The sequence below is a fragment of the Cariama cristata genome, unplaced genomic scaffold (genome assembly GCF_000690535.1).
Source record: "Cariama cristata isolate BGI_N322 unplaced genomic scaffold, ASM69053v1 scaffold10291, whole genome shotgun sequence".
Lineage (NCBI taxonomy): Eukaryota > Metazoa > Chordata > Aves > Cariamiformes > Cariamidae > Cariama > Cariama cristata.
In genome coordinates, this window is record NW_009599875.1 from 21,477 (window position 1) to 35,269 (window position 13,793).

Sequence of the window (13,793 nt, forward strand, 5' to 3'; positions counted from 1 at the left end):
TTATAGTAATGTCAAATGTAGGTGAATCTGCTTGTTCTATATCGAATTTGGACAGATTAATCTGAAAAATAGCAATGATGTGGTGGATCCCCATCTAGTTGATGAATTAGTTCTCAAATGCAGGTAGACCTTTGCAGGATAATCTTTCTGAAGAAGGAACAGATATGGTTAAAACACATTGGAAAATGCTTGCAAGAAGTCCCCTGTGGGTAAAATTGTTACTAAGCTAAGGCTGTAGATCTACATGTGAATATTATTTCAAGCAATAAGAAATTTACATTAAAAGTTCGTAAGCATTGAAACATGACAGCTCTCACTAATTTCTCATGTAGTGCTTTACTGTTTGTTAGATAACAAAAATTTTACTAGGCCAGTTCTAGTATGAAGCTTGTTCTGAGCTTAAGGGTTGAGAAACATATGTACTGTAGGATGCCTTCTGCAGAGAGTCTAAGCTGAATAAAACAGAAATAACACCATCATTGAGGATTTGTTTACACCCAAGAGTTTAACTATGTTCGTGTAGCTAAAGCAGTATAACTGAACAAGCGAGGACAATGGTTGGCTGGTTAGAATGTGTTTATGGGAGTGGAAATAAATTATAGTGCTATAAGCTGTATTTATAGCAATGTAACTGCAGTAGGGCTGTACAGAGGGACTGCATTGCCAGAAGGAAAAATCACATCCCTCACTGGAATAATCATGCCGTACTTCTGTGGGGGGACCAGGCCTAAATTAATTCCAGTTGCATTTCTGAATACTAAAAGGAGAAAGCTGCTTCAGTAAACGCTTTCTTTGGCTCTGAAAGCATTTAACACCAAGAGGCATTGAACATCTGCATCTTCACTGAACTCTGTGCTGTTTAAGGTGCTGTAAGCCATCACAGTGCTGTGTTTCTGTCTTGCCTCTAAGTCTCATTGAAGTCAGTGGGAAAATGCTTGGGTGGCTGCAGGGCAGGAGCCACCTTTGTTAGCCAGGTGTATCTTGTTTTCTGACAAATCAGGTGCACAGTCAGCAGAAAGCAGTTGATCCTGAGGGCAGAAAAATGTGCCAAAGTGTGATCCTATGTGACAATCGCAGGGGCAAGCTGGGACACAAAACCAAGTTTTGTTCTGTTCAGTAGTTTTATTTCCACTTTTTGCTTCCATAGCCTGCATGTCACTAACATAAAATACAAGCCCAAGCAAAGCACCACCACCTCTCTCTGGGGGCTGAAACAAGCCATTTATTCTCCCCAAACAGGAGTTTAAATACATGTGAGAGGAATGGTCTATCTAAAAGGCGGTTCGCACAAGAGCTTTCTCTGGCATAATACTTCACTAATACTCCTCAGAGTACACTGATCTGGGGACACTGAAGAGAGGGCAGCACAGAGATCCCATCATGTGCTGAAGATGTGAATTTAGATGGAAGGAAGACAATTAGACGTTCTCTTTGGGGGGCGTGGGTGGTGGGCGAGGTGGGTGGAACTAATAATGTAAAGAATTTCAGATTAAACACTCCCAGCACAATAAACTGATAGTTCTGCTGAGTTGAGGACTAAACTAAGTTTGTTCAATTCCTAAACTGAGTCAGTACTGTTTCTAATAAAATCTACAGGTTCATTTTAATTGGAAGTAAATATCCCATTTTCAATCATTTTGTTCTTTAGTTAGCAATGAAGGATAATAAAGGGCAATGAAGATGATGAAGGGACTGGAGCATCTCTCTTATGAGGAAAGGCTGAGAGAACTGGCTCTGTTCAGCCCAGAGAAGAGAAGACTGAGAGGGGATCTTATCAATGCTTATAAAAACCTTAAGGGTGGATGTCAAGAAGATCAGGCCAGACTTTTTTCAGTGCTGCCCAGCAACAGGATAAGGGACACCAGGCACAAACTGAACCTCAGGAAGTTCCGTCTTTTGACACCGTCTCCCATAACATCCTCATAGGTGACTTCAGGAAGTGTGGGTTAGATGAGTGGATGGTGAGGTGGATTGAGAACTGGCTGAATGGCAGAGCTGAGAGGGTCGTGATCAGCGGCACAGAGTCTAGTTGGAGACCTGTAGCTGGTGATGTTCCCCAAGAGTCACTTCTGAGTCATCAACAACCTGCATGAAGGGATGGAGTGTATCCTCAGCAAGCCTCCTGATGATACAAAACTAGGAGGAGTGGCTGATACACCAGAAGGCTATGCTGCCTTTCAGTGAGACCTGGCCAGGCTGGAGAACTGGGCAGAGGGGAACCTCATGAAGTTCCACAGGAGCAAGTGTAGGGTCCTGCACCTAGGGAGGAATAACCCTATGCACCACTACAGGCTGAGGGTTGACCTGTTGGAGAGCAGCTCGGCAGAGAAGGCCTTGGGAGTCCTGGGGGACAACAAGTTGACCACGAGACAGCAATGTGCCCTCGTGGCCAAGAAGGCCAGTGGTATCTTGGGGTACATTAGGAAGAGTGTGGCCAGCAGGTCGAGGGAGGTTGTCCTCCCCCTCGACTCTGCCCTGGTGAGGCCACATCTGGAGTCCTGTGTCCAGTTCTGGGCTCCTCAGTTCAAGAAGGAGAAGGAACTGCTGGAGAGAGTCCAGTGGAGGGCAGTGAAGATGATGAGCGGACTGGAGCATCTCCCTTATGAGGAAAGGCCGAGGAAAATGGATCTGTTCAGCCCGGAGAAGAGAAGACTGAGAGGGGATCTCATCAATGCTTATAAACACCTTAAGGGTGGATGTCAAGAGGATGGGGCCAGACTCTTTTCAGTGGTGCCCAGTGACAGGTTAAGGGGCAACGGGCACAAACTGAACCTCAGGAAGTTCCATCTGAATATGGGGAAAAACTTCTTCACTTTGAGGGTGACAGAGCACTGGCACAGGCTGCCCAGAGAGGTTGTGGAGTTTCCTTCTCTGGAGATATTCAGAACCCACCTGGATGCTATCCTGTGCAACTTGCTGTAGGTGACCCTGCTTTGGCAGGGAGATTGGACTAGGTAATCTCCGGAGGTTCCTTCCGACCCTGACCATTCTGTGATTCTGTTATGCTTTTCAGATAGAGATGATGTCAGATTTTGGTGGCAAATCATTTTCTATAAAGGGACTTTTTATTACTGGGATCACAGAATAATTTTACCTTACATTATTTTTACGTTTTCTTTCTCCCCTCTGGTAATACTCATCTTAGTAGTCAGATCACTTCTGGATTCAGTGGACTCTGGGTCAGACCCTGAATTTGCTTACAGTCATTACAGAATCTGGTTTGAGACTATTTTTAGCTTGTATCTTCATGAACTTTTTTCCTTTTAGTCCCATCTCACAAGACCTGCAGTGCATTTTTTTCTTACTAGTTTCCATTTAGTGTCACCACAGCTGCTGCTATCACAGATACCACATGATGAAGAAGAAGGAAGAGAATCACACTTTCACAGGGTTTCTGTGCACACGCACATAGAGTAATTATGTGGGGGGATGACGTGTGCAGACTACCTGGTCCAACTCCCACTCAAAGCAGAAGCTAACTTCAAATTAAGTCCAGCTTCCAAGTTCCATTAGGTTGCTGAGGGCCTTAACCAGTTGAGTTTTGAACATCTCAGTGATGGAAATTCTGTAACTTCTTCAGTCCCCGTTCTTGTTGTCAATATGAAGAACTTCTTTTTTAAGCATAGGTGGAATTTCCCTGCTTTTCTGCAGTTTTTGAATTGGATTGAACTGGTTTTTTAATTAGAATATGGAGTGAGTTCTAGAAAGATTTTACTTTTCTTGGGATGAAAGTCCACACTTGAAGATAGTCCTGTATAACAATAGTCAAACCCATACACAGCAATTCTGGAGGTAGCAAAGAGGTGTGCAAGCAGGCAGTCTAAAAGGTAAGACTGAAATACCTCTTCCAGTAGTAGAAGGAAGAAGTCATGGTTACAAACACATCTAGAAGATGAGTTTTGGTAAAACAGGCCCTTAGCTTCTGGGGGGTTTTGGTGGTTTTTGGGTTGTTTTGCACCACAGGGCAAAATTCTCCACACGTCATTGCACCGAAATACATTTCATTATTTCAGAATATTACCCCATTTAAAATAGTGATATTTTATGCCTTGACAGATTAATTAGATTTAAATACCCCACTCTTTAGGGGAAATGCTCCAGGATGCTGGAGATACAGATGCTGCCAATTCCAAATGTCTGAAAAATAATTAAAAGAGAAAAATCACAAAATGTTGAAGTTACACAGTGATGGGATTTAATTCTGGCTTGATCGAGGCTGTCAAGACTTGTGTGGCTAAATCTGTTTTCAGCTGTAATAAACATTCTTTCTGCTTCAAATTATGTGAACATTTGCAGCTGTTGAAGAAACAGACATCTTTGCCTCTGAGTCAAACAATACATAAAATGAATTACCCTAGAATAGATGATGTGCAAAAACAGGTGACAGAGCTCTGCGGTAAGAGATTGATTTACGGAAGAAAGTGTGAGGGACCTACTTTTTCATATTGATTGCCTCCTACAGTCATTGGATTGTGAAAGTGGAGCTCATTTAACAGAAGTCCTTGAGAGAGAAGATGAAAGAAACCATACATGGTTTTATTTTATGGTCCACATGGAAGCTGTATTCATGTAATTCAGGAAGATCCCCTGAATCAATTTTCAGCGATGTACAATACATACCAAAATTTATTGAGGACTGTGCCATCCTGCCTTTGTCTGTCTGCTTAACTCACTACAGACATGAACACACACCATGCATTATTTAAATGTGTAAGTTGACACATACAATTTATAGGATTTAAAATTGGAAAGAACATGAATTATACAAGAGAAAGCTTTCGGCATGCTGCAGAGTTCAATGTTTTTAATGCAAAATGAAGATAGACATTAACCTTAAAAGAAACGAAAAGGACTTGGAGGGCAGTTAGGTAACTGAACAGACCATCATGCCCATTTGTCCTGCTCCCACCAGTGAATTTAGTGAAGATCTCATTGGATGGTGCGGAAAGCTTGTGTGGGCTGAGCTGGTGGACCAGGATGGTCTTTATATGACCGTTTTCTGATGAAGCAGATCCAGGTAATCCATTAGTGAAGCTACACTTTAGGGTGACTGTGGCTTTTTCAAATTTGATTTGAACTCAGCTTTGCTGAGACTAACAGGAACCTACAGAAGTGTCCCAGCCAGCAAGAAAGGCTTCCAACTGGGTCTTGGGTCAACCCCAGAAACCAGATGCAGGGAAAACGGGGCTTTTCTAGTTCTGGTGTTCAAAGAACAACTTTTTTTTTTAAGCATAAGTACAGACATTGTGAAATGTTACTCTGAATATAATGCAGTCTTCATATTCTTTTTAAGAAGACTGAAATCGGGATGTGTCAATTTAGCAAAGTAAGCTTTCAAAATGGGCATGACGTTCTTTTTTGTAGCTGAGCACTTCAAAAACCATCAAAATAGCTGTTACTTTCTGTCCTGGAAACTGTCAGGAACCTATAAATAAACATAAAATAGTACAGAGGCAGGAAAATAATGTTATGCCAGCAGTTAATGTTGTTGTTATTAATTCCGTTGTTTGTGTTTTTTTCTTTTTACAGTGTATCCTATTCAGTGCATGTCTCTGAGGATTACCCAGGTACAGTGCAACATTCTTGTCTATGACACATGTATGCGTGTTACCGCAATTTTCTATATTCAGATGAGAATATCTGAAAGGGTGTTGATGCCTTCCAGGTGCATCCCTGTGCTAATCATTTTCCATTAGTTAGGTTATTTTCACAGTAACTTCTCCTTTTCAGGTGTCGTTTATCAGCTGAGTCAGGGTGAGAAAACCTGGTTCACAAGTTTACAGAGACCAGAGCTTGTGATGTGTCTGGAGCCAACAGTGACAGGAGTGAGAAAGTGCCCAGGTCCTCTTTGACCTGGTGGACAAAGCTTGATCTTTCAAGAGGCTGAGCAATCTGGCATGGGGCCAGCAAAACACTTCTGTGTTAGACCTTAGTGAGAATACTCACATTCCTTAGGTTAAGCCCGTGGACTGTGCATTGATGCTTCTCAGGGTCAGTTGGAGCCAGGGGGTTGTGTATGGATATGTCTTTGGTAACGTAAGCTTGCAAAGCTGCTCCCAGCTGCTCAGTCCAGCCTTCCTTTCATGCTCTGAGCTGGGTTGGCAAAAGCATTTGTGTAACCGCGCGGCCAGTCTAGATAAGGGAAATTATTCATATGAAAGACAACCAGGCAAGGGCAAAAGCTAGTTTTCAGCTAGCTTATTTCCCTGATTTGCTTTACAAAGAGACTGCATAGATACGTCAGGTGGCACAGAGGTTCACAGAAGCAGGAGAGGGAAGCGGGGATGAGGGCAGACAGGCGCTGTGTAAGTAAAGGTACACAGTAGTACTGTTGGACCACACCACATTGTGTATTCTGCACCTGGGATTATTTAATAGTGTAAGTACCATGAATGATATGAAACCTTCTGGCCCTTTTTGATCTTTATCCATAACATCTCTGTAATATTTCTAAAAGAAATATTTCTTGTTTCTTTTAGAATCTCTAAGTGAGGCTTTGATCTTGACTGATAAGCAGTAGACTATATATAAGCAGTAGACTCAGTCTGTTCAAAACACCAGGGTGTTTGAAGAAGATAGAGAGAGAAATCAACATCAGCAGTGATGCTAAATACAATGGATTATGTGGAAGAATGCTAACAACCTTTATGAGAGGTATTTTTTTTAGTCAGTAAAAACTGGAGGGAAAACTGCTGCGAATACAATCTATTCAACATGTAGTAAGGGGAGAAACTTAAAATACACAGTTGTACCAGTGATAAATTGTTTTACTGATTATGCCATTGACCTGACAATGAACAGAGGGACAGATAGTTGAAAAAAATCTTCATCATATATTATTAACAGTTTGTTTTATTAAACGTCATAAAACTTGATCTCTGGGAACGACTAACTAAATGGCGAACTGGAGCACTGAACCAGTAGTTACTCCCACAGCACATGAGATCTCATCTCCTGGCAAACTGTTTTGTCTGACAGACCTCAAACTTCCCTTACAAATGCTATTTGCAGCATGCGCTGATGGCCTGCAAACCTGAGTCATTTTGATGGCCCTAAAACCTAATAAATATTCTCTGTCATCACCACCTATATTTTAAAACCGGATAGAATTTGAAAATTTTACACTGTAGCTAACTTGGTGAGAGGGGTGGATAAACCAGCTGCACATGTTTACTGATTAAAATGTAATCCCTCAAGCTTTGGAAGACCTGATTTCATTCATATCTGAAGCTTTTGCAGGATGTATGTTTGCTTTGTGATGAAGAGGTATTCAGTGTGTTAGGAATGATAATGATTCTTTGCCATTCAGTGTATTAGGAATGATGATGACTCTTTGCCACTTTACAGCTTTGGTCATAGAATACTCATTTTGACTTGGTGAGCCAGATTCTTTGTCTCCTCTCTTTGTCCTATATCTCTAACTTAACATTACTGCTGATTGTGGCTCTCTTCTCTGGCGTGTATTTTAAGGGATGTTTCAAGGACATGTCAGGGTGCCATGGTGCCAACTCTGGCAAGCTCCATGCTGATGTCCTCCTCAACTGGAAGATGATCTTCAAGTGTTGCTGCTAGTTGATATAGTTCAGAGGAGCATGTGCTCATCAAATTAAATTACTCACAGGATAAATCTTTACAGACCAAGGTTTAAGTACATTAGTGCATGGCTATACTGAAGTTGTATCCTCTGGAGATTAAGAGTGTGTAATACACAGTGCATCAAATTTGGAAATCCAGAAGGCCTTCAGAATTGATCATCAGATAAATTGCTAATGCCTGCATTAAATGTATGAAAATAGAAGAATTTAGGTTACTGTACAGATGATGTTCACTCAGCCAAAAGTGATACTACCACAAGTAAATTTTAGATACTATAAGAAGAGTTTTGGGTCATGTGTATACTCTAGCTGCCTTCATTGCTGTTATGTATGCAGCTTCACCACTTTGGCACTGATAACAGTGTGTAGCTGTTGCTGAATTGCTTCATAAAGCATCAAAAGATTACAAACAGCTGAGCATTAAATCATACCTATGGGAACTGTAATATGACATGACAACTTTCAATAATAGAAGGTGTTTGAAAGTTTCATAATTACGAGTGAATGTTAAAAACATGCTCACAAAGGCACACTGAAGAAGTTAATAGGAATAGCGTTGAGAGTTATGTCTCAAAGTTACATGTACATCACTGAAATTGTGAAAATATCACTGAAAATTTTAAAGGCAGGTAATAACAGTTACAGCAAAATATCTCTGTAACCATTTTGTCATAACATTGACACACCTGGGAAAAATAATGCTCCTAAGGAGCAGTTACAGAGTATAACATCAATGAGTAGACTAAAGTCCCATTGATTTGAGTGGATCATGACTCCTGTGAGAACCATTACAGCAGCAAGCATTTTGCTAATGAATGTATGTTCAGAGTGGTAATGTGTTGGCTGCCATAAACTTGCAGAACTGCTGTAGTCTTTTATCTCAGTGATTTGTGGGTTACACATGTGTTAACAGAAACATTCTTTTCTTAGACCTCATTAGACTGCAGCAGAGATGGAGAGAACCAGTTTGGCAGCGAGTGATTTGCTGCATTCCTCCACTAGGTCCAGGCACTAGGTACTCCTCTTAAGAGGAGAGGTATTCTTGGGTGAAGTGTGTTAGAAACTGGATGTTGAAGAAAGGAAGCCGAAACCAGATTGTTAATTTCAAGTTCTATTAGACTGATGGAAGGAAAGAAAAAAACCCTAATGGCTGCCAAATAGAAAAGGGAAACAAAAACTTGGCAGTGAAAATCATATTATCCAGCTGCCAAGAAAGAATGACAATGGATATAAAAATATAATTAAAATCTATAAAACCTGTAATTGAGCATGAGCAGTCCTTTTTTCCATATATGTATATCTTGGTAATTGTGTATTCTGTACAGCACATCATGTTGTTTTTCCTAATTTTTCATATAGCAATGAGTTCTAGCACATGGATTTCCTTTCTTCCATCCATATATATGGTATCAGTTATATCTAGAGCCAAATGATGGCCTCTGTTATTCCAGCTCATTAGACTCTATAGCAGCAGGTTACACTCCCAAACCTGGGAAAGGAATGGGCCTGTATTGCGTATGCCCAGAGCCATCCAGCATGGTGAGGCTGACACTGAGACAATGGCAGCAAGGTGGAGCGTGCAAATAGAGGCAAGGCAGGGGTTTGTGGAGAGGGTGAGATGCAGCTGTCCTGGCAGCATAGTTCACAGCCTGTCCCACCGACAGACAGCAGTGGGACAAGGAGTGAATGCTGGCAGATGGCTGAAGGGACCCCATTTTATTCACATGATGCTGTGGCTCTAAAACACATCCCTGTGCCAAGCGCACAGCCGAGCAGACACAGACTGAGCTGATGGAGCAGTGCTCAGGGAAAAGTGGTGCCACCCTCCTGCAGCAATTGCCTGCACACAATGTATCTGTGTTGAGCTGAGCTCAGATTGCTCAGAGTTCCTTGTGGGACAGTGCAGAAGTGGAAATAGGCGAAGGTGTGGGATAGTGTCAGACTTGATGGATGTGTGTGAATGTAGCAGAAAGGCTGTTTCACAGGTGGTGGGGCTGGGAAAGCCCCATGCGCCTGTCTGTGTGTGGCAGCGCAGCTGCTCGTCTGCAAAGGCAGCACGGCCCTCTCTCACACCTGTGGGGGAAAGGGGTGGCAGCGCTGGGCCTTCATCTTGATACAGGCTGCTAAGTACCTCTGCAATACAAAGGATGATATTACTGAATTTACTGCCTAATTAATGTTAACATCTTTAACATTCACTGGAAGCACTGTGGTGAAAGGCTTTGAGATTGCAGGAGTATGCTTAAAATTACGTGTGAGTTCATGCACTTTGCTGGTGTATGACCAGCATATTCAGAATTACGATAGATCAAGTCCTTGTTTCAATTCTCTTATTTGTCTCTTTATCTGTGATTATCTTAATTGTGTTTCTGCTCTAGAGTGTAAGTTTCAATTCAGCCCAGATCAATAGAAAAGAGAATATTATTACTTTTGTAGGCAGTTCAGCAATTTATGCAAAATTAGCTTCTGGAGATACTACATAAAAACTTACTGCTCCTTGTTTGTTGTTACTAAATGTTTGGTTGCAAATCAAAAAAAGAAACCAAACCAAAAAACCAACACACACCCCCCTCAGCCTAATCCCTATGTTTTGTAAGAAAATCTGGGATAGACTTTCCATATTCATATCCATACCTAACTTTTTTGTTAAGTGGGAGGAATTTTTTTCTTTCCTGAATCAGACACAAGAAAGGTTAGCCACTGATTAGAAGATACTTCAAACAACCTTTATGTGACTAGGCGAAATGAGGCACAGGTATTTTGCATAATGGGCTGTTAACACCCAGCTCTGTATGCAGCCTTATCTGCATATCAGATCTATCCTGAGTTTTAGTGTCAGGCATAGCAAAAAGCGTATAACAAGTATTCATTTTAGAAACGTTGGCTCAAAACCGCATAAACCTATGAGACGGTTCAGAGCAGTACTTGGTGTGATTCACAAAAGCCATGACATCTGACTCCAGGGATTTGCTTGTATAAAATTTGGGTCCAAGTCTTCCATCCTTTTGGTATTTTTCTTTTTGTTAGCAATCTCAAGAGGAAAAAAAAACACACCAGGAATATGATAGCTCTCAGCTTCCCAACCATCTGGGGAGTAGTTCCTTATGGTACAAGGGTGGGATGGGCAGCGTGGGAAGGGGCTGGCAGGGCACAACTGGACTTCACCATGCGAGGTGTTTTTCTTTTGTAGATAACACCTATGTTTCCAGTTCTGATAATGATGAAGATGTGTTAGTTACAACAGAGCCAATTCCAGTAATTTTCCACCAAATCGCTACAGGTAATCTTACTTCCCAAGTGTTTTATGAAGTTCATATTTTGTGAGGAAAGACAAAATGTTACCTGGACTTAAATGGAGATATGTTAATGTGTGCAGTTTGCTATTTTCTCACAGTCTTGCTGTAGTAAATTGTCCTACATTTTGGAATAGAAGAAATTAAAATATTTCTTTTGGGGATCACGACGATTGTGCAGGCAGAATGTATTTTATCCTTTTAATGTCTTGCAGTCTATGCTAAAGCAATTCTCTTTGAATACAGTTAGAGGTGCTTAATACTTCCCAATTATAAGTTTTCAAGCTCACTTGCTTAAAACTTCAGTAAATCATCACCATTGGGGATGAAACAGTCTATAACTACCATTGCTTCTGGTGAATTATTTCAGGAAGTCTCAAACAAAATGGTTCAGCTGTTTCACTAAATTAGACTATAGGAAAAAATACCTTTTTTTCCCAGTGATTTTGGAAACCTCTTATTTGAAATTGTTTCCATACTTTCAAAAAGTAGTTTGATACATGAAAAGGTAAGCTTTTCAGACATATAGGCACATTTATACAATAGGTAATCAAGATTTGTGCATACTCCATAGAGAGTTTTTAGATTTTAGCAGACAAATTCCCTGGTGATTTCAAGCTGCAGGAGAAACTGCATAGAGCAGTCTTAATTCTGGCAGTTTTTCAGGTAGGAACACTTGACTTTGCCGTCTTTTTATTATTATTGCAATGCTTTAGGGCTTTTTTTGCTTAACACAGAATTACTTTGAATTCCACTGGAAAACCAATATGATCTTCAGTCTCTGATCTCATTTGTACTGATGTAAATTAAGAATAATTTTAATGAAGTAGGTGCAGTGGCACCCCAAAAAAACCTGGCCATTATAGTCAGAAGTTTAGGTTAAATTTTACTTGGAGATATTTCTGTAATTTAAAAAGAAATAAAGCCTGTCATTTAAAATAGAATAAAACCCTATGTTTTGTATAGAAGATGATCTGATTTATTTTTGCCGAGGGGTTTTGATTTTTCATTCTTTTATAAAATATACAAAATTAACAAATGACACTAAATTGTAAATCACAGATTGGGAAAAAAAAATCTCCTAGATGGACCAGCTGAGTTTCATTGCAGAGTTAAAAAATATGAGTCTTGTGAGATGTAGAGGCTTCTTAATTTTAGACTGTAGTATTGTAAACTCTTTGATGTTTTTCATATCTGTAACTTTTTGTTCCTTATTTGCTCTATGACAGCAACTAAGTCTGCATATGCAAAATTATTTCACGTTTTTCACAGATGTTCCTTATTTTCCCTTTTAAGAATTAAGAAAAACCAGTGATGTCAACTATTGCTTGTCCATAAAATCAAAATTACAGAGGGAGAGTGGAGAGGTATGTATTTCTTGTATGCATATTTTAACAGAAGTTATTTTAAAAAACAACAGAAAATAATAAAATGTGAATGTTAACCATAGATTTCGATCAAATGTGTGCTCATGCAAACTGTACATGTTTACACTTTTTAGAAGATGAACATAGTTCTCTGAGTTTCATATGTGGATTAACCAGTGAATCACATAATTGGGATAGGGATGCTCCCATCCTAGGAAATACAATTTTGGTGTTTATTTCATTTTTTGTTCAGTAGTAGTATAGACCCTGTATACCCTAAAAATACAGCTGTCCTGGAGAAGTAGATCATGATGCCATTACCTTTTAACTTAGTCTTGCACATAGGACTACATCCCATTTATTAGCTCACTGCCTCTTCATGTGGCCTACAGCAGCCCCACTGGAGGCTCTAGACCTCTGCGTGACTCTGTTCGCCACAAATAGTGTCTGGAGTCTTAAGACCTTCCAGTCATGGTTTTATTTGTGTTGTACCTCTGTCATGGGTCGCTGACAAGTCTCACTGAGATGTTAACTCAAGAAAGTGGCACTAATGTGAAGTCTACAGGACTTGGCAGTGTTATGGGCTCAAAGAAAGTACCACATAGGCTCCTACTCCAAGCAAGAAAGTGAGCATTGTATCAAGAATTCAGGTGTTTGACTTAAAGACTTTCTTTGGTAAGGGTGGTTGCTGAATTTCTTGATGACTGCTCTTTAGACTGTGATCTATATTTGATCCTGAAAGGGGACATAAGCATACCCAGATACGCTAATGTGTATGGTTGGGTTTTTTTAGTAGATTAAACCTGTTTTCATGCAAAAAGCTGAGCTGGAGATACTTTGCTTCTACTGCCTCATTGTTGTGTTCAGTGCTCAGCAAACACTAGGAAATTTCAAGTGCAGGAAGAATTTACCCATTTGATTAAAAGCTGGAGGTACAGTTAGCTTCTATGGGACAGAGTTTGAGCTTTTTTTTTTTTTTTCAGTTGAATGAGGTACTTAAATATGAAAGTACTGAAAAAAAAACAAACCTTTTTAAAAAAGTCTCTAACACTGACTGTTTCGGTTGGCTAGACAGTTAGAGGTTTAGTTAGGATGGGATGGGTTTGTCACTATTATAATGTGAGAGTTTCATTTCTGTTTGATTTGTGTTGAATTTTTGTTCAGCTGAGTTCTGTTTTAAAACAGACTTCCCCTTGAGCTAAGATTGTAAAACAAAGAAAACTAAAACAATTTTGTTTCTTTTCAGCGAAGTAGAAGCACAAATTATTTTTATATCTTGTCGTAGAAAATTGTGGTGAAATTGGCTGAAATACAATTTTTATTCTAAGTATACATACAGTGAATAGAGCAGGATTTTAGAGGCAAAGGTAGGGAAACGGGATTAGAATGTCTGACCATAGAAACTGGTGATAAAGGTGTATTTGACATCTATGACTATATGGGATTTAGGGGTAACTTCTATTCTTTGATTCATACATCTGATTTCTATTCCATTATGGCAGTTCTGTGCAGGACATAAATACAACATAAGCAGTAAG

General features: G+C 40.1%; 1 protein-coding gene across 1 annotated transcript in view; it reads left to right on the forward strand.

The window, feature by feature from the left end:
• The first annotated feature begins 2,097 nt into the window (after positions 1 to 2,097).
• Positions 2,098 to 13,793, forward strand: part of PARP8 (poly (ADP-ribose) polymerase family, member 8) — a 68,363-nt gene continuing 56,667 nt past the window's right edge. Inside the window, exons 1-4 of the mRNA XM_009709834.1 lie at positions 2,098 to 2,180; positions 5,530 to 5,567; positions 10,786 to 10,875; positions 12,185 to 12,255. Of these exons, the coding sequence (XP_009708136.1) occupies positions 2,098 to 2,180; positions 5,530 to 5,567; positions 10,786 to 10,875; positions 12,185 to 12,255 (282 nt within the window). The remainder of the gene's footprint in view (positions 2,181 to 5,529; positions 5,568 to 10,785; positions 10,876 to 12,184; positions 12,256 to 13,793) is intronic.